Consider the following 25,022-nt stretch of genomic DNA (forward strand, 5'->3'; position numbering starts at 1 on the left):
GCAAAGTAACAAACTAGACGAGACCAGAAAAGCAGGGCAAAGGACAACACATTTGGAGAATTGAGACCACATGGATAAAGTGTAGTTAGACATATTCGAAAGATATGTGGGGGGTTAGTATAAGAGATACAATAAAGAATAGGCATATCTCTCTTATGCAACACTGTAGTGGGCACAACTGTAAGCAGTCAAAAAACTCTTTAACAAACATTTGATAGATCTGTCAGATGAAATATGGCCTTTCCTTCAATTTGCTGCCACTTTCTGAGGTGTAAAACAAACACACAGTCAGTGAACTTGAGCATATTTGGAAGGTTGTTCCTACCCGTCATATCTTTTTAAGCATGTACCCAAGTTTCACAGCAACTCATCTGAACGGCGTTCTCTCCTGTGTTAGACGAGTCGTCCTGATGATTAAAACCTACAGGAATAGAAACAGATGTTTCCTTAGAATTAAGCGACATTATTTTGAAAGGATCAGGCAAAGTAGGTTAAATACACATGCATGATGAGGGTTAGATAAACATATTTGTAGATTTGTTTTTTTAATATGAATATCCTTATAAATAAAAAACATGCATATGCAAAACGACAGCCTCCTGACATTAAGGTCAATAATTGTTCACCTGCTTATTAAAAACCATAAAACGGTTTAATGAGCAGTTACTAATATGCTACAGAAATGTAAGCCGATGTTTTTGAAATATATATATTTAGCTTTTTTCAACAAATAAGTGATACATGTGATTAATTTAATCAGGAATCACCTAATTGATGGATTTACAGATATAAAAAAAAAAAATGCATGAGTGCATTCATATACAAATTTGTTACTTGCGATTGCTACAGGTGTAGTTTTTTTATTTAAAATAAAAAAAATTGTAATATTTCATTTTTTATTATTTAGGGAAAGGGACATTGTTTTTCTAGAGAGCATTTTATTGAAAGAAAATCTGTTGGCAATATTTCTGGTCCATTTTCTTGGAAGAGAAAATACATTTAAAAAGTTAAATGAATGTAGTTGGCAAAAAAAAAGTACAATCATAGACACTTTTGTTACTTGCAATTACTAACTGGCCATATTTTTTTATAATTATACTATAATATAATTTGTAGCTGCTTCCACTAAGACGCTAGTATTGATAATAGGAGCGAGCAAGTAATTGATGCTTAAAAATAAGGCCATGCAAAACTGAAGTGAAATGCAACAGTGTCTTTCTTTATTGTGCTCCAATGAGTAAACATTGCTTCCAATTAGCTTCCCGTGGTGTCATTTTGTAGATCATAGGATACAAAAGTCTATACCTTGTAGACACAGCATACTGTTCAACTCAGTCCAAACACATAATCCAATAATTTGGCATGATGAAGCACGATCCAAACCTGTCCAAAACAGTCAAAAACTGTGTGCTTCCCTACTACCAATACACACCTGTTTTCTCTTCTTCTTCTTCTTTTGATTTAATGGTGAGTTGCGACACCTGTTGTCTCATTAACCAATTGCCCAAATATACTATTTCCAGTGCGCCACCCAATGGACAAACACATAATTGCATTAAAATGGCTCATACACACGTTAATAATATTAAGGGGAATTTGTAATTTAATAATATTTAGTTTTTTTTATCATTTAATCATATTTAGGGGGTTAATAATTTAAAGACATTTAGGGTTTTTATAATTTAATCATATTCATGGGCTCTTATAATTTAGGGGAAGGGACATTCTCATTCTAGAGAGCATTTTCTTGGATGAAAATATGTTTTCGATATTTCTGGTCTATGTTCTTAGAGGATATGATCATTTTAAAAACGCACATCTGCTAAAAGTTTATTTTGCCAACTTTTGGATTCCTCTAGCATACAGATGGAAGCTAACAGACATGGACGCACTCTTAACCTGTTCAACAAGCTTTTAAGAATTTGCTACACATGCTCAGTTGGATCACACACTCGGGGGGCAGATTTATCCAGTGTCCATGTCTCCCTCTCTTCATGTTTGATTTAGTTAGCATATCTGGCTTAAGGAAGTGTACAGATAAGTATTTGATCCGGCCTGCATGCTGGAGTAGTCAGAACAGTGAAAAGCACTAGTGCTTCAGCACACTTCACATATTTCAGCTTATCAGCAGTGGGACACACATGGCTTTATTGTGAAGCAGTCAAGCTGTTGATTCATGGGCTATATAAATGCAGCATTTCACTTTAGAGTCATATTAAAAGAAAGGAAAATGGACACAGACAGCAAGACACTGCTGAAAAGACCACCATTGCTAGTCACAGGTTTATACCGTGTTTTGGATACTGTTTTGTTAGTGTCTCCACTTGGCTCCACCAAATCAACACTAACCAGTATAAAGCACTCTGGTCCAGGATGGAAATTCAGGTTGATCTTAACTGAATCTTTTTAGCAGGGAAAAATACAAATGTGACCCTGGACCACAAAACCAGTAATAAGGGTCAATTTTTTTTAAATTGAGATTTATACATCATCTGAATGCTGAATAAATAAGCTTTCCATTGATGGAAGGTTTGCTAGGATAGGATATTTGGCCGAGATACAACTATTTGAAAATCTGGAATCTGAGGGTGCAAAAAAATCGAAATATTTAGAAAATCGCCTTTAAATTGTCCAAATGAAGTTCTTAGCATTGCATATTACTAATCAAAAATTAATTTTTGATATATTTACGGTAGGACATTTACAAAATATCTTCATGGAACATGATCTTTTCTTAATATCCTAATGATTTTTGGCATAAAAGAAAAATCGATAATTTTGACCCATACAATGTTTTTTTGGCTATTGGTACAAATATACCCCAGCGACTTGGTTTTGTGGTCCAGGGTCACAAATGTGAATCTTCATAAAGGGCGTTCAGCAAGCATACTGTATCAAAACTGTAATGGCTTTACAATTACAAAAATTAAATTTCTTTACATTAAATGACATATTTCAAATAAATGCTGCTTTTCTAAGAAAATGTTTCTTGAGCAGCAAATCAGAATGGATCATTTGACACTGTAATGATGCTGAAAATTCAGCTTTGCCATCACAGGAATAAATTACATTTTGAAATACATAGAAAACAGAAATCTGAAATCTTCCTCTTCCTCACTGAAATCTTCCTCAGTGTAATCTTTTGAATGGTAACTGTAAATTGCGATGTGTGTTACAAAATACACACCATTTCAAAAAGTATCGCCATGTGACTGTGGTAGTACACGTGTTAACATGAAACTGCTGTGATACAATAACTCACTAATCTTGATGTGAAAAGAATCTATTTTTTTTCCTGTCATGGACATGTCAAGCCAATAACTTCCACACAGTACACTTGAGTATTAAATCCACCTAGAGCGCCAGTCCCACCACAAAAATAATCATTTACACAAATTCATGGCTCAGAAAATACAGGTTTTCCAGTAAATTAACCTAAGTGAAATGATGTGCTTTTTTTAACCTCATCTGTGTTTCCATTGTGTGTTACTGTAACAGAGGTTTTTTGTTCTTGTTGTTGATTACATAAGGAAATCAACATTATACCACAAATCCTGTTGATAGAGCTTGTAAACCCACAATGCTAGTTTAATATGCAATGTTTTTGTGTACTGTGTATTACTACTTTACAGTATTCAGGCATGTTTACGTTTTCGTGCTTCTCTTTCTTCTTTTTGTTCTTAACAGCTCCCACTGGCTGTGGTGGAGCAGTACTGAAATATTGTTCTTGAAACTTTCCAGCATTTCAGTAATAAATATGCATGCAAATTACAGCAAAGTGCAACAGTTACGGTACGGTGTTCGGCAGTGGTCAAAAAGGATTTAAACAGTGAATTTTGAATCGATTTCTTCTTGTAAACTCAGAGATGTGAAGTTGGACGGCAATTCAATTACGACAAGACTTTGGTGTTTGTCAAAAAACAGTAGGTTATTCGGCTGTGGATTTTTACATGGGTGGTGGCAGAAAAACACAGACATTCTGGATTCGGACAGCAATAAAATCATTGACTAACCCCTGAAAATGTTGAAAATAGCTTACATCCCCATAAGAAACTATTACCGTCCGCATCAGGCTATATACTGGGAAAATGTGCTTTGGATACACAATGCTATCACGCTACAGGAGATTGTATCTGGACAAAAAGGGGTTGAAGTTTCACGCAATTATGTCAACTGGAACATCTTATTACATTAATGAGATCTAGAAAATGGCTCAGCTGGATGCAGACTGCTAAATGTAAATGTGTGAAATAAATTTTCACGGTTTCATCAATGCGTTTAGCACAGGAAAGCTTTATAGCCTATCTGCAGTAATACCCCAGGGCGGGAGTTTCGTTATTAGTTTATGATGAGACGATCTTCAGAGATCCGCGATAAAATCGGTGGCCCAACTTCATTATACTGAGACGTTAATACAGGAAATGGTTCTCCGTTTTGATATTATTCTCAAACCAGTGTTCGCAAGACACAGTGAAATTTATTAGCAGGCTTACAGCTCTCCAATACAATCACAAATAGTGACCACTGAAGACCACAAACAAATGCACCAACTCTACAGTTAGAAATCAGCCCTACTCATATCTGGTTATCGATAACTGCCAGAGAATAAATAATTCTCACAAGACCAATGATTGCGCAATTCTTCCTATAAGAGGCCGCAGACTACAACATTTCCCTCTCAGTCTCCATGGAGATTGTCTAAGACAAATGGCAGCATGTGTGCTGGTAAGTACAGGCAGTGTATGCAAATGTGAGTGAGCATTTGATTTGTAATGATGAATTAGGGGCCTTTATTGCTCATGCTGATTCAAGGCAATGTATATGGCGGAAAAGAGCGAAGAGCTTCTGTAATCAATAAGTTCCTAACAACCGACTGAGCAAAACTGTGGTGGAACTAATTTCTCAGCGTCAAGTTGTTAATGAACCACTCAAATCCCGAACAACACTTTTAGAGGCTAAGGTGAGTGATAAGAAACAAGGGCCTGGAGTTCCTTCTCCTCAGTCCTGATTGGATTTGATCTGCCAGTTTTTCAACATACTCCAGCCGTTATAGCTCATACGCATGTATAAATCACGCCTCGCTTCGTTGGAAGGGTGGAAATGCTACTTTGCATCGCTAAGCAATGTATTTTCTGGATATGTAAAGAGCGTCTAAGTCATCCATTACTATAGTGCCCCGTCTGGGGAGCATAAGTCAATTACTCGGTTTAAATTTTGAAAGCTAGTTCATTCATAGGGAACAAAGTAATGCAGTACTACCCGCCACAGCGTGAAATTCTCCACAATAACCACGTGGGACTAGCGAAGAGGCCTGCATGTTTGATTAATGACTAATATTTTATTAATACTATTTTCCCCTTTCCAAATGGAACTTTCAGGGGGAAAAAAACAAATCTTGTCAGAGCATGAGAAACCAAAACAGGCCCCTAGGAGTGCTTAAGGTTGCAGGACTGAAGCGTGTCAGCGCCGTGTCCCATTCTAACCCTGTTTGCTCTCGTATCGGATGGAAGGGGGAAAAATAGTCTGAGTTGTTTGCTTGAAAACGCACAAGCCCGACCCAACTGTCCATCGTTGATTTGCCATCTCTCAGCAGAGGCACTATCTGCCGACGCAGTCAAAGAGAACTTGCCTCTATCTCTCTCCTGTGTTGATGAAGCAACCAGAAAAGGACTGCGAGAAAGGTCAAGACCACATTTCAGCTGGAATGAATGAGCCACTAGAAGTTCTTCTTTACTTCGGTACTGAAAAGCAGTTCTTTCTGAGATAAGGGGTGTTTGTAGCGGCACTGAGCAATGCAGGCAGATGTCCTATTGTGAGGATGACAGTGGACCCAGTTTGGAGCCACTTAAGATTTTATTCATGCTGTTTTGAGCATAAGGTGCAGACCAAGTATTTTCCAAGAGAATTCACCAGGACACAGGATGAGCTTGAAGGATATTTGGCTATTGCTGCAATCTTATTGGCCAGAATCCATTAACCGCCCATTCTTCATGGCACATTATATATAGCATTTTGGCTGGGCTTTTTTACTGTCAGTGAAGCTCGACGTTTCCACTGTGTCTCCCAGAGAGGTTGTCACACGCTCCAAGTCAAAGGCGCACATTGAAGCAATGAGCCGCAGTACTTGTTGTCTATTCAAAGAGGGAATGAAACAAATTTGATTGTGTCACTTTGCTTAGTAACCGTCTTGGGCCTGGGGTCAGATCGTAAGTGTACATGTAGGATATGGGATAACAATGTTGAGTCGCTGCCCTGAAGATTATGAGCTGGATGGCATTTTTTCCCTTTCATTAACCCACTTACAATGATTGCATGGAAAGCTTGTGGCACACAGAAGAATGAACCGGCACTGCATATTATTTTGAGCACAAACTAAGTGCAATCTGCTGGATCTTTTCCTCATTTGTTCAAGACATGATAAACGGCCGCCGTGATCCTCTCGGATCAGACCATTCATTTCAGCGCATTGTGTTTTGAAACTGCATCACACTTGTGATACTAACATCTTAATGATTGTTCAATGTGCTGTAATCAGTCTGTTTGGCAGTTTGCTCAATAACACTGTCAGTTTGTGATACTATAGGGTGTCCATCAGGGTGCTAATTACTCCAAAATAGAAATTAGTGTTACATAAAGTAATAAGTCATGAGAGGTTATAGAGAAAGTCATAAAAGGTTATTAGTGAAAACCCTATAATCAAACCCATGCAACCCTGAGTGGTCTATTGTTTTTGTAAAATGGTAACAAAAGACACCGTTACCAGTTAATCACAGCTGTGCTGATATTCTGACCAACACCACAATTGCAGGTGTAATATCGCTTTTAAACAACAGTTAAATGTGCTATATGTTATATAAATAAGTTATATAATAAGTTAAAACAGAGTAGCATACATTTAAGGCACAAGATTGTCAGTCAAAGCAGAATTAGAGGAATGGATCACCAAAAAAAAGAAGACGACAAGAAAACTCTGTCATCATTTACTCACCCTCAAGTTGTTCTAAACCTGTATGAGCAAACAGTTGCTGGTCCCCACTGACTTTCAGAAAAAAGAAAAAGAAAAAAAAACTATGGAAGTCACTGGGGTCCAGAAACTGTTTGGTTGCCCACACATTCTTTATAATATCTTTAATGGTGTTTCATGAAATCCGAAATCCAGCACTTACACTGTGTGTGTGTGTGTGTGTAACTCTGTCATCATTTACTCACCCTCAAGTTGTTCCAAACCTGTATGAGCAAACAGTTGCTGGTCCCCACTGACTTTCAGAGTATGGAGAAAAAAAAGAAAAAGAAAAAAAAACTATGGAAGTCACTGGGGTCCAGAAACTGTTTGGTTGCCCACACATTCTTTATAATATCTTTAATGGTGTTTCATGAAATCCGAAATCCAGCACTTACACTGTGTGTGTGTGTGTGTGTGTGTGTGTGTGTGTGTTTTTGTGACAAATGAGGACATACCTATGTCATACCGCATCAACACTACAAAACTTAAGGGACGTTCCACTACACTTTTTGTTCCACTGAATACATTTCACATGCATGTGAATGCAGGAGAACAAAACTGCAAGTTCACTTGAAGAGGTTTTTGCATTTTGTTGCCTCCCAAAGTTCAAGTTTGATGAACTCTGACATGTGAATTCATATGAGTTGAAGATGTGTACCTCTTAGCGAAATTAAAAAAGCACAAACTGCAACCCTGGCATCCTGTCGTCACATTGTAGCACTTTTTTTTCTTTAACTTAAAAGGTTCATAGCCTAAGGTTAAAAGTGCTGCAACCACATTGAAATTCCTATTGTGAAACTTAACCCTCAAGTTAAAGTGTAGTGTAAAAAAAAGTCCTTATTCAATTCAGTATAATACAACGGTTCAATTCTGTTGAAAAAAAAAGAAAACATAAAGAAACCAGGTAACAGCTCTCAATTATACTGAATATTGCTATTCATCCATCACTGCTTGCTGAAGGGCAACATATTGATGGGAGCTGTCATTATTACCGTTTCATCTTCATGCAGACAGAAACTCAATGGACTGGATTGGCACGAAGGACAGAGCCATTAAAAGATGCAGACACACACTTTAATCACTCTCACCTGCATTCCAATTGGAAATACAGTGCTTGTACATATGAATATCATTAATAATCATAAATGCATCACGTATGCGGATCGAACAAGACTGCCACAGTGCAGTTTTGAATTGGGCTCATTTTAGTCTGGGTGAAGGCCACCGATCACTACTGTCAATTTAAACTAACCGCTGATCACAGCTGTTCTCCACTCCATCATTGTCATTGTAAAGATCCCAGTCTCTTACATTTACCTATTAAAGCAAGTGAATGTCTGCGTCTGGAATACAGAATCCTGCCCAATTTCCAAATGCCAGGGATCGATAGGCAATTTGATGGATGGCTTCAGGAATCAGAAGATCCCACAATGAGAGAGCCCTTAGCTCAATCTAACAGGACTTGTGTAAATCAGGTTAACAGCAACCTGAGGCAAGAAGACACGTGAGTAGACAGAATATTCTGGTCTGTAGCCGGAGGATATTTGTGTTACTATACAAATGACAACAACTCTTGTTAAAACATCTGTAAACTGCCGTTCATTGCACCAAAGGCTTCAAATCAAACAGCATAGATCAATAAACAGCATATACTATATTAATGCAGCAGTGCACACGTGCATTGAATTCAGAGTGTTGATGGCGAGCAGGAGCACATGTACTCACTTATCTCTAAAGTCGCGTTTACACTGACAGAGTTTTGCAGTTGTACATTGACCCAAAGTCATTCATTTTCAACAAAAGTTGGCGATTTCTGGTGACACGCTTACAGACACCCCTGGTGATGTGACAAAGGTGAGCTTTACTTTATGCAAATAAGCACCTGCAGCAAATACTAATGGGAGAGCAGACCGAATACAGATACACAGTTCAAACTAACAGTGTTCTGCAACCTTCAGTGTTTCCATGGTTTAAAAAAAAAAACTGTGTAAAGTCCAGAATAACTGAATAAAATAGCATTTTAGCATTCCTCTTCATGTCACTGGCAGATGCTCGGCAGGCGCAGACTCTTCTGAAAGAACATGATTAATACACAACATGCTTGGAGCCAATCACAACAGCAGTATAAATGCCATGTCATTAATTATCGACAACAATGATTGGCTGATGGCATCACAAGAACATTGACAGTCTAAAACTAATTTTCTCTCATTATTAATAACATACAAAGCCTCTTATATGCTCACCAATGCTGCCTTTATTACTATTAAAAATACAGTAAAAAATAAAAATGAAATTTTTCTATTTTAATATATTTTAAAAAGTGATTTATTTTGTGATGACAAAGCTGGATTTTCAGCATCATTACTCCAGTCCTCAGTGTCACATGATCCTTCAGAAATAATTTTTAATATGCCGATGTGCTGCTCAAGAGACATTTTTTAATTATTATCACTGTTGAAAACAGTTGTGCAGATTAATATTTTTGTGGAAGATACTTTTTTCAGGATTCTGTGATGAATAGAAAGTTCAAAACAACAGCATTTTGAAACAGAAATAGAAACATAAATGTATTTATTGTGGGCGTGTGTTGACCAAAAAACAGGACATTTAGATAGAAAAGACTGACTATTTGGATTGTGGAAAGTGGGCATTAAATACTAGGAAAGAAGTGGATTTGCAAAAATAAATGATCTTGTTGAAATCATTGAAAAGGGAAAGCCAATTCAGAGGTGTAGCAAATTATTACACATAAACAAAGATTACAAAGAGGAACAACGATGACTCCTGCACAATATGACCAGCAAGTAAATATGGTAATTTTTTATTTCATGTTGACTTTTAAGCCTCAGCATAAATTTTAGGTCAGCCATTCTGAAATATCCTTGAGTGTGAGTTTTAATGAAGTGCTCACAAAATTATACAATGCAAGAACATCAGCACTCTCAGACCAAAACCCCCCTGAGCTGCATTCTGCACAACTCACAATTAATTACATGTCATCTCATCAAACTTTGAGAGACAACGGAGCCTGCATTTATTAGCTGATGATGATGAACTAATAGTGGCGTGACTGCGAGAGAGGAAGTGAATTTCCATAGTCCCATACCAGGACCAGGGCCACTGCAAAACTTGCAATTAGCCCACGGGAAATGTGAACACACTGTGTGTGATCAGCCATTTGGGTGAGTGGAGTGTCAACAGCTCCAGATGAAACGTGACACACTGATTAATGGCGCAGCCGCAGCGGCTGAGACTGCCACTGAGCTCTTGAGATAGATGGGCCGGAGTTTAGTTTGATTTCAGACCACTGCACGTCACAGATTAATGCTCATCCTTCTTTGGGATCTTGGTTTAATGCACCAAGTTAGGCAAGCTCTTTGAAACACATGGACTGACAAATTAATATTTCACCAGAACAAGTAATACTGCGACATGTTAATCTATGTTTGTCTAGGTTACCTGTTAGAAACACTGCCATTTCACGCAATCTTTTTGCTGCCTGGTCATGATCTAAGATATAAAGAGATCCATTAAATCTAACTAGTTTATCTATCACGATAACATGTTGAAACAACGAAATACCCTCCAAAAGCTTGTTAAAAACATACACTTCCATCCAAAAGTTTGGGGTCAGTAAGATTATTAAAATCTTTTTGATAGAAATGTATGCTTTTATTCAGCCAGGAAGCATTAAATTGATCAAAAATGAGAGTAAAGACATTTATTATGTTCTGTTCTTTTATATGTTCTTCTCAACAAAAGTTCTAAATAAGTATTCCCATTCTTGATTAGGCAGCACAACCATTTTCAACTAAGTATAATAATGAAATGTTTCTTGAGGACCAAAACAGCAAATAGAAATGTAATTTTGAAGTGTAATAATATTTCACATTACTGTTTCATTACTGGGTCCCACTTTATATTAAGTGGCCCTAATACCTGTGTACTTACATAGTAACTAGATGTGTACGTAGTATGTAACCACAGTTTAAGTACACATTGGTACATAGTATCTAGAGCTGTAATATTTCTGTAACTACACACATGTAACAACCCTCCGAATGGTTTGTGTAAGTACAAATGTGTAACAGGACATATATAACTACATTTTGTAACAACAAATGTATAAGGGTAATTGGAACAATTTGATCCAGGGGGTAGAGATGGGTAGGTTTAGGGATATGTAAAGTGGGTTGAGTTGGATCTCAAGTTGGTGGAGTTGGTGCACCACTGTAATACCAGTGTACTTACATGGTAACTCCTCAGGAACTGTCCACTTAAAGGGGTCATATGATGCGATTTCAATTTTTCCTTTCTCTTTGGAGTGTTACAAGCTCTTGGTGCATAAAGAATATCTGTAAAGTTGCAAAGACTAAAGTCTCAAATCCAAAGAGATATTCTTTATAAAAGTTAAGTGTTAACCACGCCTACCTAAAACGGCTCGTTCTAACACGCCCCCACATGTCTACGTCACGATGTGGGAAGATTTGCATAACGCCGCCCAAATGTTCAAGTAAAAAGAAAGAAGGAGTAACTTTTATTCTCACTGTAGTATTGTTGTTGACGCTGCAGCCATGTCGTGAAGAGTTGTGTGTTTCGTTGTGAAAGCGAAACTTCTTTGTTTGGTCTTCCAAAAGAGGACGATATCCGCTTCGTCATGCCCAGAGCTGATCTGTGCTGGTCGCTGAGGGAATACATCACCTTAGTGCTGTGGATCGCCGGATCCATCTTTCACCATGGACGAAGCGGAGTCCAGTCCGGGGTCGTCACATGTGGTTGCCGCTCCTTCGTCGAATCCGCCGGCCGCGACGTTCTCAAGCCCGCCACCTCTGCTCACTCTAGCTCGGCCTCAGCTCACGCTAGGCCGCCGTGTGTTTCGTTGTGAACGCGAAACTACTTTGTTTGGCCTTCCAAAAAAGGACACAACTACAAATCAGTGGTTAAGTTGTATTTACAACACTGTTCCAGAACACTTCAACCCAAATATCCAGATGTGTGCAGCGCATTTTATGGAGGACCGTTTCCTATTCCTGGTAGAGTAGACTACAATTCCGGCTGTTCTGACTCACAGACTGTAAGTACGTTTTTTATATTTAAAGAATTTGCCACTGACGATTCAAACGCGAGTTTTGAGCAGTGTAGAGTAGCATTTGTTGTTTGCCATTTCTCCGATCACAAATGCAGACATGGTTTTATGTTTATGCAGCAAGATGCAACTCGTAAAAAGACAGTATAAGTCATTATAATCCGTAATTATGTCCCCACTGGATGCAACGAATGCCTCGTTTATAATGGGTTTTAATGTTTTTGTCTCGTCGCTCCGGCCTGACAGGGCATCACAGTATCAGAATCAGAATCAGAATGAGATTTATTGCCAGGTATGTTTACACATACAAGGAATTTGTTTTCGTGACAGAAGCTTCCACAGTGTAACAGAATGACAGTGACAGAACCAAAAAAATACACACAGATAATAAAAAAATAAAAAATACAAAAAAAAATACAAAATAGAACAAGTAAATAAGGAATAAAAATATACAAATCAACAATTGTATGTACAGGTATATAACAATAGACAGTTGTAGTTGTTGAGAAGGGGGCGTAACATTTAGTCACACGCTTGAGGTATTCGGCCAATCATAACGCATTGCATAGCTGGCCAATCAGAGCACACCTTGATTTTCAGACCGATGAGCTTTGTAAAAATCGACGCGTTTCAGAAAGGCGGGGCATAGAGGAGAAACAATAATGTACAGTATGTGGACAATAATGTGTTTTTTGAACCTTAAACCGCATAAACACATTTCATTAAACCACATACACAAAATAATGTTCTTTTTAGCAACATCATATGACCCCTTTAAGCCAATTAAATCAGTCATTGACTTGTTCGAGTAAAAAAAAATTTTTTTTGTCCGGTGGAAGTTTTTTTTTTTTTTTTTGAGTAATTGGCGTGTAGGCCTAATTTATTCTGAAGCAATAGTCGCATCATTACTCTATCAGGTCTTACTTTTATCAGCATATTAGTGATATTTGCCTTAAATTGATTTCTATAGGACACTTTTTAACTTTATGAAGGGCAATATTTTCCTAACCTTATTAAAAAACATTTTTTCTGCCACAGAATAAAAATGTAAATGAGATTTTTTTTGTCACAGTTCTGACTTTTCTCTCAACTGCGAATGTATATCTCAGTTACAAACTCGCTTGTTATAAAATATCTTAAACAGATTTTTTCTCAGAATTACAAATATAAATAAAAATAAATACTCTTCTAGACTTGATTTTCACATAATGAAAAGTTTTTTTTTGTAAGACAAAATAAATGCACTCATGTAAATATATAGCCTAAATCAATAAAAGCCCTTTGCCACTTCACAGTGTCACAGCCAGCACATTTGTGCTAATTTTAAAATAAAAGTAACACCCATGGTCAAAATATACCGGCTATGCATGAAGAAAACCCCATTACTGTACATTAGAGCACCAGTAAACCAAACAATACTTAGCTCTACAATCATTATTTTCATGCAAAATGTAATTTGAATTTGTAAAATTGTACAAAATGAATTTGCAAAATTCAAATATAATTTTAAACATTGAGCCTTTTTATCTATTTCCTTAATTTGAGAGAACCAGCAGTAAAACAAGTATACGATCGAATAATATTCTTTCACTTCTTTCAGAAACCTCTGCAAGAGCCCATTTTAGGAGAAGATGAGCCCATGGGCATGCGGTGGGACACACTTCAGTGGAGGAAATTCATCACAGCACCCTTCGCTCCTTGTTTTAATTGCACACAACAAACAGCATAGATGTTTCCTAATAAGATGGAGTCAGAGAGGGTCTCATTACCAGTTAGGAAGAAAAAAAGAGGGAGGGAGAAAGTGGGAAAGCTTTCATAACTTAAGCAAAAGAGAGGATTTCTCATGCATACAGAGGAAGTGAGTACAATTAGACAAGCAGTAAATCAGTTACAAAATGAGCTGGCATGAGAAGTGTTGTGTTTCAAGTATTTGTTTGGTGCAGAACGAGGGGTAATACATTTTTAGGAGATCTTCTCACATTATTGATTGATCTACATCATATCTTCATGTGATTCAAAGGCCATACAGTGGGCCCAAAAAGTATTTGGACACTTAATTCAACCAAAAATTCAATATTGTAATGTTAACTCACCCTCACATCATTCCAAATCAGACTTTCTTGCTTCTGAAAGATATTGATGAAGATAATTTGAACAAGGTCTCTGTGTTTTTTGGGCCATACAATGAAAGTCAATCATGTTTGATGCTATTTTGGACCCCATTGACCTTTATTATACTCTGTAAAAGAGATTTTTTTCAAAGTTGTTTAAAAAAAGATGATTAAAGTTTTTTAAATGTGACTTACGTTTCCAAATACTTGTGTTATTCAGACTCATCATTTGAGTTGCAAATGTGCACAAAGATTGCATTCTGCCATCTAAGCTCAAAGATGCTATAATTGTCATGCAATCACTTATTTTGCCCAGGTCTGAATATTACTGCCCAGTAGTAACAAGGACTCAAGATTTCAAAGGAATTGCATTCTTGTGATCTGAATCAACACTTGAGACATGGAGCACAAGTGTGTTCGCTGTGCATCAGCATTATTCTCTTGTTAATCTTGTTTGATCTTCATATTTGCATGAAGCATCTTCTTACAGCATTACCCCTTACCAGTGATTTATTCTTACCTACAATCAAAGGCTGCTTATTTATCAGGCGTTTCTAAAGTCAGTTCATTTTGGACATTTACAGTACATAGTAAAATGAATCCCTTGGCAAGTTTGCAACCGTTTTGTGCTGCAGGCGCATATCAGTTTAAAAAAAAGCATAGAGATGCTAAAGGATTCTTAACCGTAAGGAGTTGTAGAAAGTCATTAGCTTTTCTGTTTAAAACACTAGTTTAGATCTGATAGGTGGCACAGTGACTTTCTCTTCATTTCACGAGAGAAGAAGAGAATCTCACTCTGCAGGTGAAAAGCATTTGTCTTTATAAAAGCATAAGAGCAGCAGTTCTGTGATGCGGATGTACTGCAGTCTCATAGAGCAACACTGTCCTCTACTGACAGAACATTACATTCCAGCTGGGAGACTTTATTCACATTCAAATATTACAAGTATGGTAGGTATAAATATTGAAAGGTTGAATGTTTGTCAACAACATGTGCAGGTCTTTTTTCATCCTGAAGGTAAAAATATAAGGTATATTGTATGATCATATAAACCCTGCCATTGAAAGGTTTGAGGTCGGTAAGATTTTTAATGTTTTTGAATGAAGTCTCTTATGATCAGCAAGGCTGCATTTATTTGATCAAAATACAATAAGAACACTAATATTGTGAAATATTATTACAATTTAAAATAACTGCTTTCTGTTTTAATATATTTTAGAATGTAATTTATTCCTGTGCTGGCTGAAAGCTGAATTTTCAGCATCATTACATCATATTCTTCAGAAATCATTCTAATATACTGATTTGGTACTCCTTTATGTTTGTGGAAACCATGATATATTATATACAGTATATATACAGTACATATATATATATATATATATACACTGTATATCATGGTTTCCATGGTTATATATATATATATATATATATATATATATATATATATATATATATATATATATATATATATATATATATATATATATATATATATATATATATATATATATATATATATATATATATATATATATATATATATATATATATATATATATATATATATATATATATATATATATATATATATATATATATATATATATATATATATATATATATATATATATATATATATATATATATATATATATATATATATATATATATATATATATATATATATATATATATATATATATATATATATATATATATATATATATATATATATATATATATATATATATATATATATATATATATATATATATATATATATATATATATATATATATATATATATATATATATATATATATATATATATATATATATATATATATATATATATATATATATATATATATATATATATATATATATATATATATATATATATATATATATATATATATATATATATATATATATATATATATATATATATATATATATATATATATATATATATATATATATATATATATATATATATATATATATATATATATATATATATATATATATATATATATATATATATATATATATATATATATATATATATATATATATATATATATATATATATATATATATATATATATATATATATATATATATATATATATATATATATATATATATATATATATATATATATATATATATATATATATATATATATATATATATATATATATATATATATATATATATATATATATATATATATATATATATATATATATATATATATATATATATATATATATATATATATATATATATATATATATATATATATATATATATATATATATATATATATATATATATATATATATATATATATATATATATATATATATATATATATATATATATATATATATATATATATATATATATATATATATATATATATATATATATATATATATATATATATATATATATATATATATATATATATATATATATATATATATATATATATATATATATATATATATATATATATATATATATATATATATATATATATATATATATATATATATATATATATATATATATATATATATATATATATATATATATATATATATATATATATATATATATATATATATATATATATATATATATATATATATATATATATATATATATATATATATATATATATATATATATATATATATATATATATATATATATATATATATATATATATATATATATATATATATATATATATATATATATATATATATATATATACATATATATATATAAATATATTTTTTTAAATTTCTTCCCACGATTCTTTGATGAACACAAAATTCAAAATATAATTTATTGAAATAGGAATCTTTTGTAACACTACATGTTTTTTTCTGTAATTTTTGATAAAGTTGCCCCTTCTGTATTAAGTATTAATTTCTTACATATATTTCATGGCAATTATGGCAAATCTTATATTCATTACTGTAATGCTAATAATAATAATAATAATAATAATAAGACAGAAAAATATTCACAATACAAATATTTATGGTACATGACAGTATTTGATGTACCGCCTTTATTCCAGATTGAAATAAAAGCTTAGAGAATAATGGGAATAAAAAAAAAAAAGTATTTATTTAAAGTAGATTTTCTGGGCGCATTACAGAAATAAGAATTTGGGAGTGCAAATGTATGTAGCGGATTAGCTCATGGGGAAATATGAATAATTAACCATAACTAGTTATAATTAATTATTCATATTTTAGATCCACTGTAGATATTTAGCTGACCACTCAGGGTCAACTGTCTTGTCTTAAATTGTAAATGATTTTACAATTCCTATTTTTTTTTTTTTTTGTAAAATGTGACCTTTTCTTGATATTACTGATGGCTTTGGTGGCTATCTTTGTATATTTTGTTGCAACCAAATGCCTGAAGGAGTTCAGTGTTTCGGTGTTTTCTCAGTAACAAGAAACAAAAACAATAAGTGTTATATTGTGTAATGTTTATTGCTGATTAGAAGTTGAATATATATTTATATATACAGTTGTATACACTGTAAAACCAAATATCCCATATTGTAGAATATGAGATGATGAATGAATGAATGAATGAATGTCTCCAGACCCGCAGTGGTAATGAACTGTATCTTAAACACTGCTGATTGTCTCTGTGTCACCATCTAATACTGCAACTCAATGATAACGCTGTGGAATTGCATTTCTACACCTATTTTCAGGATCCGGACTACAATTAAATAAGCACATAATTTTTTTTAAACAACATTATATAGTGTTGCTAAGCTGTTGAAAGTCTTTCATTTAAAAAAAAAAAAAAAAGAGGGGATCACTGCAATAGAAATGGATTACGTGTCAGTTCACGCAAAAATTTAAATTCTACCATCACTGACTCACTCTCATGTCGTTCCAAACTTGCATGCATTTCTTTCTTCCGTGGAACATAAAGGATATTTTGTAGAATGCTGGGAACCAAAATGCATTACACTGTAATTTCAAGTCAATGGTAACAGAAACTATTTGGTTAACAACACATCTTTTTCCTTTCCAAGTAAAAGGCAAATCATACAAGTTTCGAACAACATTAGAGTGAGTAAATGACAGAATTTACATTTCTGGATGGACTATCCCTTTAAGTCCCTCATGATTGTAAACAATAAAAAAAGGAAAAAATAGCAGCAAGTGAACACCATCCGACTTGAAAACCACACACACACAAAAAAAAGATTTAAACAATGCACAACAGCTGCAAATTCTGTAAAAGTGCCTTTCATTTCTGTAGCAGTACATTTCACAGTACTGGTAAAGATTTATGACTTGCATTGATGTGCAACTTTTTCTGTTTTCGTACTGCTTTTAAAGAAATAACGTATGCTTGATTCCCAGCAATAGTACAATGATCATAGTCGCAGATGCTCTACTGTAATGTAGTATGTCAGGAAGGACATAATAGCCCCTATGATGAATCATGTGTTGCGATAGATGCCTGAATTGGCGAGTTTCCTCCTGGGATGAGATTTGGGCACCAACCTATAACATTAAACCGAGCAGTTCCCGCAGAACCATCTGTAGCTGCCTTACAATACGGAAAAAGTAAAGCAGTGACCCTACATGTGCGTTAATATTCTAGACTCAGCCGAAGAGTGGAAATGGATGAGGAACGCTGCATTTAACTACATTCGCATACATCAAACCAACAGCGTAACTAGTTTTCCCTTTTCATCAAGTTTTATTAGATCTACAGTAGATGGGACAGTCCTGTTCACATGGCTGCACCTTGAGCCCCCTGGCACTGAGGGTTTAATTTCAGGCAGTCCTCCGTCACGCCCTGTGACGCCAGCTCTGAGAGCACATTGTCCAGGTAGTTGGGGTCAGGGTAGCCGTGGCCGGAGACGTTGGACATCATCTCCGTCTTGTGGTGGATCTCGTTCCATATGACGGTGTCCGGCTCCCCTGTGGTGCTGGAAGTGCCCACGGTAAAGATGAGGCGCCGTGTCCACGCCACTTTCAGCAGCTCCAGCACCTGGAGAGACGGTTGGAGATAATCAGGACCCTCCGTTATAAAAAGTAAACAGAGGATGCGGTTTGCTCACAGAGGGAAATGCAAACCACAGCGCTGTGCAACGATCAACTTTAAACTTTAAAGTCCCCATGAAATCAAAATGAAAGTTTTTTGGGTGTTAGTATCAATATGTTAGTCTTAAGGTTATCTAGAAGGCAGTGTGCTCCAAAACAGTGACAAAATTCGCATTTATAAGATATAAGCATTCATAGCTTGCAGTTCGTCACTTCCGCCAAAACGGCACAACGATTTTGTTGACGTCACATAGTACTTCAGCTTCTCATCAAACTTTGTCCAATCAAATTACACTATAAAAGCCCCCTACACTATAAAATAGATGCTGAAGCCGCGGCTGAAATCGGTCACTTGTCCACAGAATTAGTATTTTCTGTACAGTGAATGGCACGTAGTGCACTATATAGGGGACAGGGAATGATTCAAACAGTGTAAATATGCTTTCCATTCAGGAAAAAAAAAAGAAGTCTGGTTTCGCGCTGTCACGCTAACCACCGCACCGCATATGCTCCGGTCCAGAGACACGACAGCACGGAGCGGATCACATGCGCGAGTCGGAGCTGTTTGAATTCTACACAGAATGCTATATTTTATAGCAATATGGATGAGATTGTGGCTGGCATACCCTGTCAAATGCGGCTTTACGGAGCTCAACGGCTCTAGCCCAAGCTGTGATATAAACGAACGCTATTGGCTATTTTAAAAAGGGGCGGGGCTGCTTGATATGTCCCGCCCTGTCTTCCTGTTTCAGTTAAAATGACGTCAACACAGAGTAACACTACGTGTTTCTAAGCATTTCAGGGGACCTTTAAATGCTGAGCAAGACCTGGTCGTGATCCAATACATACTGCATTTCTTTTGTTGCTTCACTGCAGTATGGAGTGATTTGTTTTTCATGCAAGAGAAATCACGTGCTGTTAAAACTCACACGCTTGTGCAATGTAATTCAATTTGTAATGAACTCTAAGGTTACGAAAACAGGTAATTATGTTCTGCGATTATCGACAATCAATAAATGAGTTTAAACATTCTCTTAAAGTTTCGACCTTTATGAGGTTAGGATGCTCTGATGTAAGTGGAGGATTCTAGGGAATTTCAGACAAAATTTCTGAAGAAACTGACACAACTAGCCCATAAATATGTGAACATACAGGGCTGAATAACAAAGACGGGCCACTTTCCCTATGGGCCATTTTTAAATGTGCATATGCATTTTTAGACCTTGCAAAAGCAATTTTCTGTCATCTCAAACCCATAAGACTTCCGTTCATCGTTGGAACACTAATGAAGATATTTTTAATATTCTCTAATCACTTGTGTTCATTCATTGAAAGTCTAGGTAATCAAAATTTTCAAGCTTTAAACAGTACATAAAGTGATTGTATATAATATAAAACGGCCCGATTCATAACTTAATTTTACAATGTCTTTATGCACTTTTTGAAGCATGAAAATGTTGATTACCTAGACTTTCAATGAATGAACACAAGTGATGAGAGAATATTAAATATATCTTCATTTCTGTGCCGAAGATAAATGGAAGTCTGGAACAGGCAGAAGTGTTTGGAACAACATTTTGCACTATTATGCACTATCCCTTTAAATGTGTATTTTTCTGTGACATTTGCAAATTCAGCTTGTCAACTTGTTAAGCTGCAAACACCGATGAGGTTTTTGTTGAATACCGCAAGAATGACTAGTTAAGAATGGGTTGAAAATTACATTCAGTAAAAGCATTTCCATGCATGCCATCATTATCCAGTGTTTATTAATTTATTGTTGTCTAAGAATTTCTTGTATAATTATAACAACTCTATAATTTGGAGTCATTATTGCATATTTTATTTGTACAGAAAAGTTAACATTTGATTAAAAAAATATTTGTGAGAATATGTGTGATAATTTAAAAAAATTAACATTTTAAAAAATAAATATTAAGTTTAGAGAATTAGTGATTTAAAATTATAAATGTAAATACATTAGACATTTTAATTCTTGAAAATTAATATAAGCTAATTTTAATAGGAAAAACATTTCACCGCACTGATTTTGCATCAGGTTCAAGCTTTTCACATGAATTTCCCGCATTCACCAACAGAAAAGCTGATTGGTTTGAAAGGGACTTCTGTGCGAGTGGTGCTTTGTGCATCACTTCACTATTGACATGGGCCTTTTTTTAATGTGACCACACCTTTAGTTACAAAAATACAGCAAACATAAACAACAATACACGCACAGGGCATTCAAATCTAAATCTCTAGTGGCTGGCCATTTATTTTAATTTTATTTTTTCAAACTAGTACTAGCCTGCTAAATTTGTTACACGCAATGACATTTTAATGGCATGTTGGTGTCAGTGTGTGAATGGTAGCACAGAAAGCCAATGCTTGTGTAACACGTAGTACTGGAACAGTACTTTAACAGGTTTAATGTGTGAAAGGGGCTAGTGATTCAATATTCTGACAAATGAGCATGGCATAAATCTTTATTTGAACTGGGTCAATTCCCTCCATTACCTTTCTTCCTTTGTCATTGTCAGGAAGGAAACAGAAGCGAGGGAATCCTCTGCATGTATACGGCTGCCCAGGGTTTGGGTGCTCAGGACCCTGCAGACATAGAGTGCATTAAGATGATGAGTGCTTAGTGCGGGCCGTGGCAAGGACAAAACCATTTCCACACAAAGGAATGAGTCATTTATGCTCCTAACAAACGCAGTTGGATGAAAACATTTGACTGGTTCATATGGACCACTAGCACTTCTTTCAGTTCATTTATTTACCTCTCCTAAAACGGTTATTGTTAAGAATAAAATTGAATCATGATGCAAATAAACATATATCAGCTTGCCAAGTCAGACCTGTATTCCAGGCGGGATGTTGTAAATGATTTGTATTGTGCCGCAGTCTGGGTGTCCAGGCAAAGACTGAGGAATACTGTAAATCTCCATCTTGCCCTTTGGTTGGGTACCGGTCTTCTCTCCGTAGATTGTCTTACATGAGGGGCACTGAAGACTCCCATCCTGTGGTGTGACGAAATGTGATAAGTGAGAGAAAATGAGTTCAGCTGAAAGGAATGGTTTACATGAAAATATGCATTTGGGAACTAAGAAAATCAAGTCATTCTTGTAAATGCATGAAACTATATTGTCATTTTTGTAATTCTAGATATGTATTATATACAATGATGTTCAATGGTGACGCATTGCTGTTATATTGTAATAATAATAATTATTATTATTATTTCGTTCTGTTTGAAAATGAGCAAACAAAAATTAAGCTAGATTTTTCGTAGGCCTATTTTTGTTCGTGGGTAAACAAATGAGCTTATGCTTTAATATTTGTTTCACATGCGTGGGCAGCTTTTGACACTTTAGTCTGATTATATATTAATTATGTATTAGTGATTATATATTATTAAATGATATCTTAACTGAATCAAGCCGCGCATCGCGTTCTTCTTCTGGGTAAAATTCCAGGGCTGCGTTTCCCCAAAGCTTTGTAAGCCTAAGAAGTTCGTAAAACGATCGTACGACTGATCTTAATATTACGGTCTGTTTCCCAAAAGCATCGTAACTTAAGTAGCACTTGTAAATCATCGTCGATCTACGAGTGCTCTGGAGTAATCGTAAAGCCCTAAGTGCATCGTAAGAAGACAGATTTATGCGGTCACCTGCAGGACAATCGGCAGATTACACCTATAACTTTAGGCAAGTGCAATGAGATTATAATATAAAGTGTATAATATACACTTTATTAGTCTTTTTTTATGAATTTATAAATGAAATAATTAAAAAAGGGCAGAAAAAAATAGAAGAATAAAAGATAGAATAGAATAAATAATCAACAGAATTATTTAATAATTATAATTATTAGAATAAATAGAATAAAAGAAGTAATGTAAATATGCTTCAAATCAGTCAATGACTTATTGACGTGCACGAAAACCAATGTATTGGACCCGGAAATAAGTCATTCAAATAAAGAAATATTAAGCCCAGTTTTGATCTGATCATAGCCTAAAGGAGTCATGGGTCAGTGCAGTTATTGGATAGCATATATATTGTAGACAGATTGGAGATTAATCCTAATAAACATGCCACTACAATTAAAACCATTACATTAAAATACATTTAAAACAGTGTATTTCAATAATTTCAGCAGCGTGCAGATCCTGGTTTATGTCAGACTGTGGCGACAGCAGCGCGGACAGTCGCTTAGCTCGCTCACATAATGTACCATATATCTATAATGATGGGAAACATGTCGTTTTAACGAGAAAATATGTCGTTAAAACGAGAAAAGATGTCATTAAAACGACATAACATCTCGTTATTATGACACAATTGAGTGGAAAAAATAATATGTGTGCGGCAGCAATGTGTCACCGTACAGTAGTGATACAGGAAACACTGATTAAATGACATATAACATTACTTGTTTTATTTTAGATATTATTACAATAATGCTGTGATGAGCACCACTTACCTGTCTTAAACTGTCCTGATCGTCCATTTTGAAGCGGTTAATTAGCCAGAATAGCGTGTTTGGTGCCTGTTCCCACACTGATTGTAAAGCAAAATGTGATTGGTTGGAGCGAGAACTCGGCGCCACGTGACCGGTATCTGATTGGCTTAAGTAGAAGGGGGGTGGAGTCCATCCATTTGTGGATTGGTTTGCCTCTTGACGCTTGAAATGTCTCAAAATCCACAAATAAGCGCAACGATTCACAACTGAATGCCAGGCAAAGTTGTGTTTAATTAAAACGACATATCTCGTTATTATGACACAATTGAGTGGAAAAAATAATATGTGTGCGGCAGCAATGTGTCACCGTACAGTAGTGATACAGGAAACACTGATTAAATGACATATAACATTACTTGTTTTATTTTAGATATTATTACAATAATGCTGTGATGAGCACCACTTACCTGTCTTAAACTGTCCTGATCGTCCATTTTGAAGCGGTTAATTAGCCAGAATAGCGTGTTTGGTGCCTGGTCCCACACTGATTGTAAGGCAAAACGTGATTGGTTGGAGCGAGAACACGCTACGATTGGTCGGCGCCACGTGACCGGTATCTGATTGGCTTAAGTAGAAGGGGGTGGAGTCCATCCATTTGTGGATTGGTTTGCCTCTTGACGCTTGAAATGTCTCAAAATCCACAAATAAGCGCAACGATTCACAACTGAATGCCAGGCAAAGTTGTGTTTGTGTCATAAAAATATATCTGTGAATATCTTTTTTATTTGCAAATCTCATTTTATTTTTTGTGTGAATTTAATTCTTGTTTGTGAAACTCTAAGATTTATTTGTGGATCTCATTCTATTTATTTATCAATACATTTTATTTTTGTTAATCTCTTTACATTTATTTGTGGATCATAATGTATTTATTTGGAATTATGCAACGATTCTACCCCCATACATGCACTACACAGATTTTTGGCCAATCAAATTAATCCTTCCTTCTAATAACACCTATAAGAGACAAATTATTGAACATGGCTGTGACTCAACAAAAACCAATTGGAATTTTTTATTTAATTTTTTTAAATAATCAGTATGTCCCACCCAAAGTTCATGTTTCAACCCATTTCATGGTATTATTTTTATTATCCAATTAACTTCCCTTTACAATATGAATACTCTCTGAAGTCAACATTAAGATATATATATATATATATATATAGATATATATATA

General features: G+C 34.6%; 1 protein-coding gene across 1 annotated transcript in view; it reads right to left on the reverse strand.

Annotated features, from left to right (window-relative positions):
• Window positions 1-18,957: 18,957 nt before the first annotated feature.
• Window positions 18,958-25,022, reverse strand: part of LOC107561572 (probable E3 ubiquitin-protein ligase DTX2) — a 23,577-nt gene continuing 17,512 nt past the window's right edge. The window contains exons 5-7 of the mRNA XM_016246044.1: window positions 22,177-22,421; window positions 21,836-21,925; window positions 18,958-19,265 (exon numbers count right to left, since the gene is read on the reverse strand). Of these exons, the coding sequence (XP_016101530.1) occupies window positions 19,005-19,265; window positions 21,836-21,925; window positions 22,177-22,421 (596 nt within the window). The 3' untranslated portion in view covers window positions 18,958-19,004. The remainder of the gene's footprint in view (window positions 19,266-21,835; window positions 21,926-22,176; window positions 22,422-25,022) is intronic.

The sequence above is a fragment of the Sinocyclocheilus grahami genome, unplaced genomic scaffold (assembly GCF_001515645.1).
Source record: "Sinocyclocheilus grahami isolate Dianchi unplaced genomic scaffold, SAMN03320097.WGS_v1.1 scaffold781.1, whole genome shotgun sequence".
NCBI classification, from domain to species: Eukaryota; Metazoa; Chordata; class Actinopteri; order Cypriniformes; family Cyprinidae; genus Sinocyclocheilus; species Sinocyclocheilus grahami.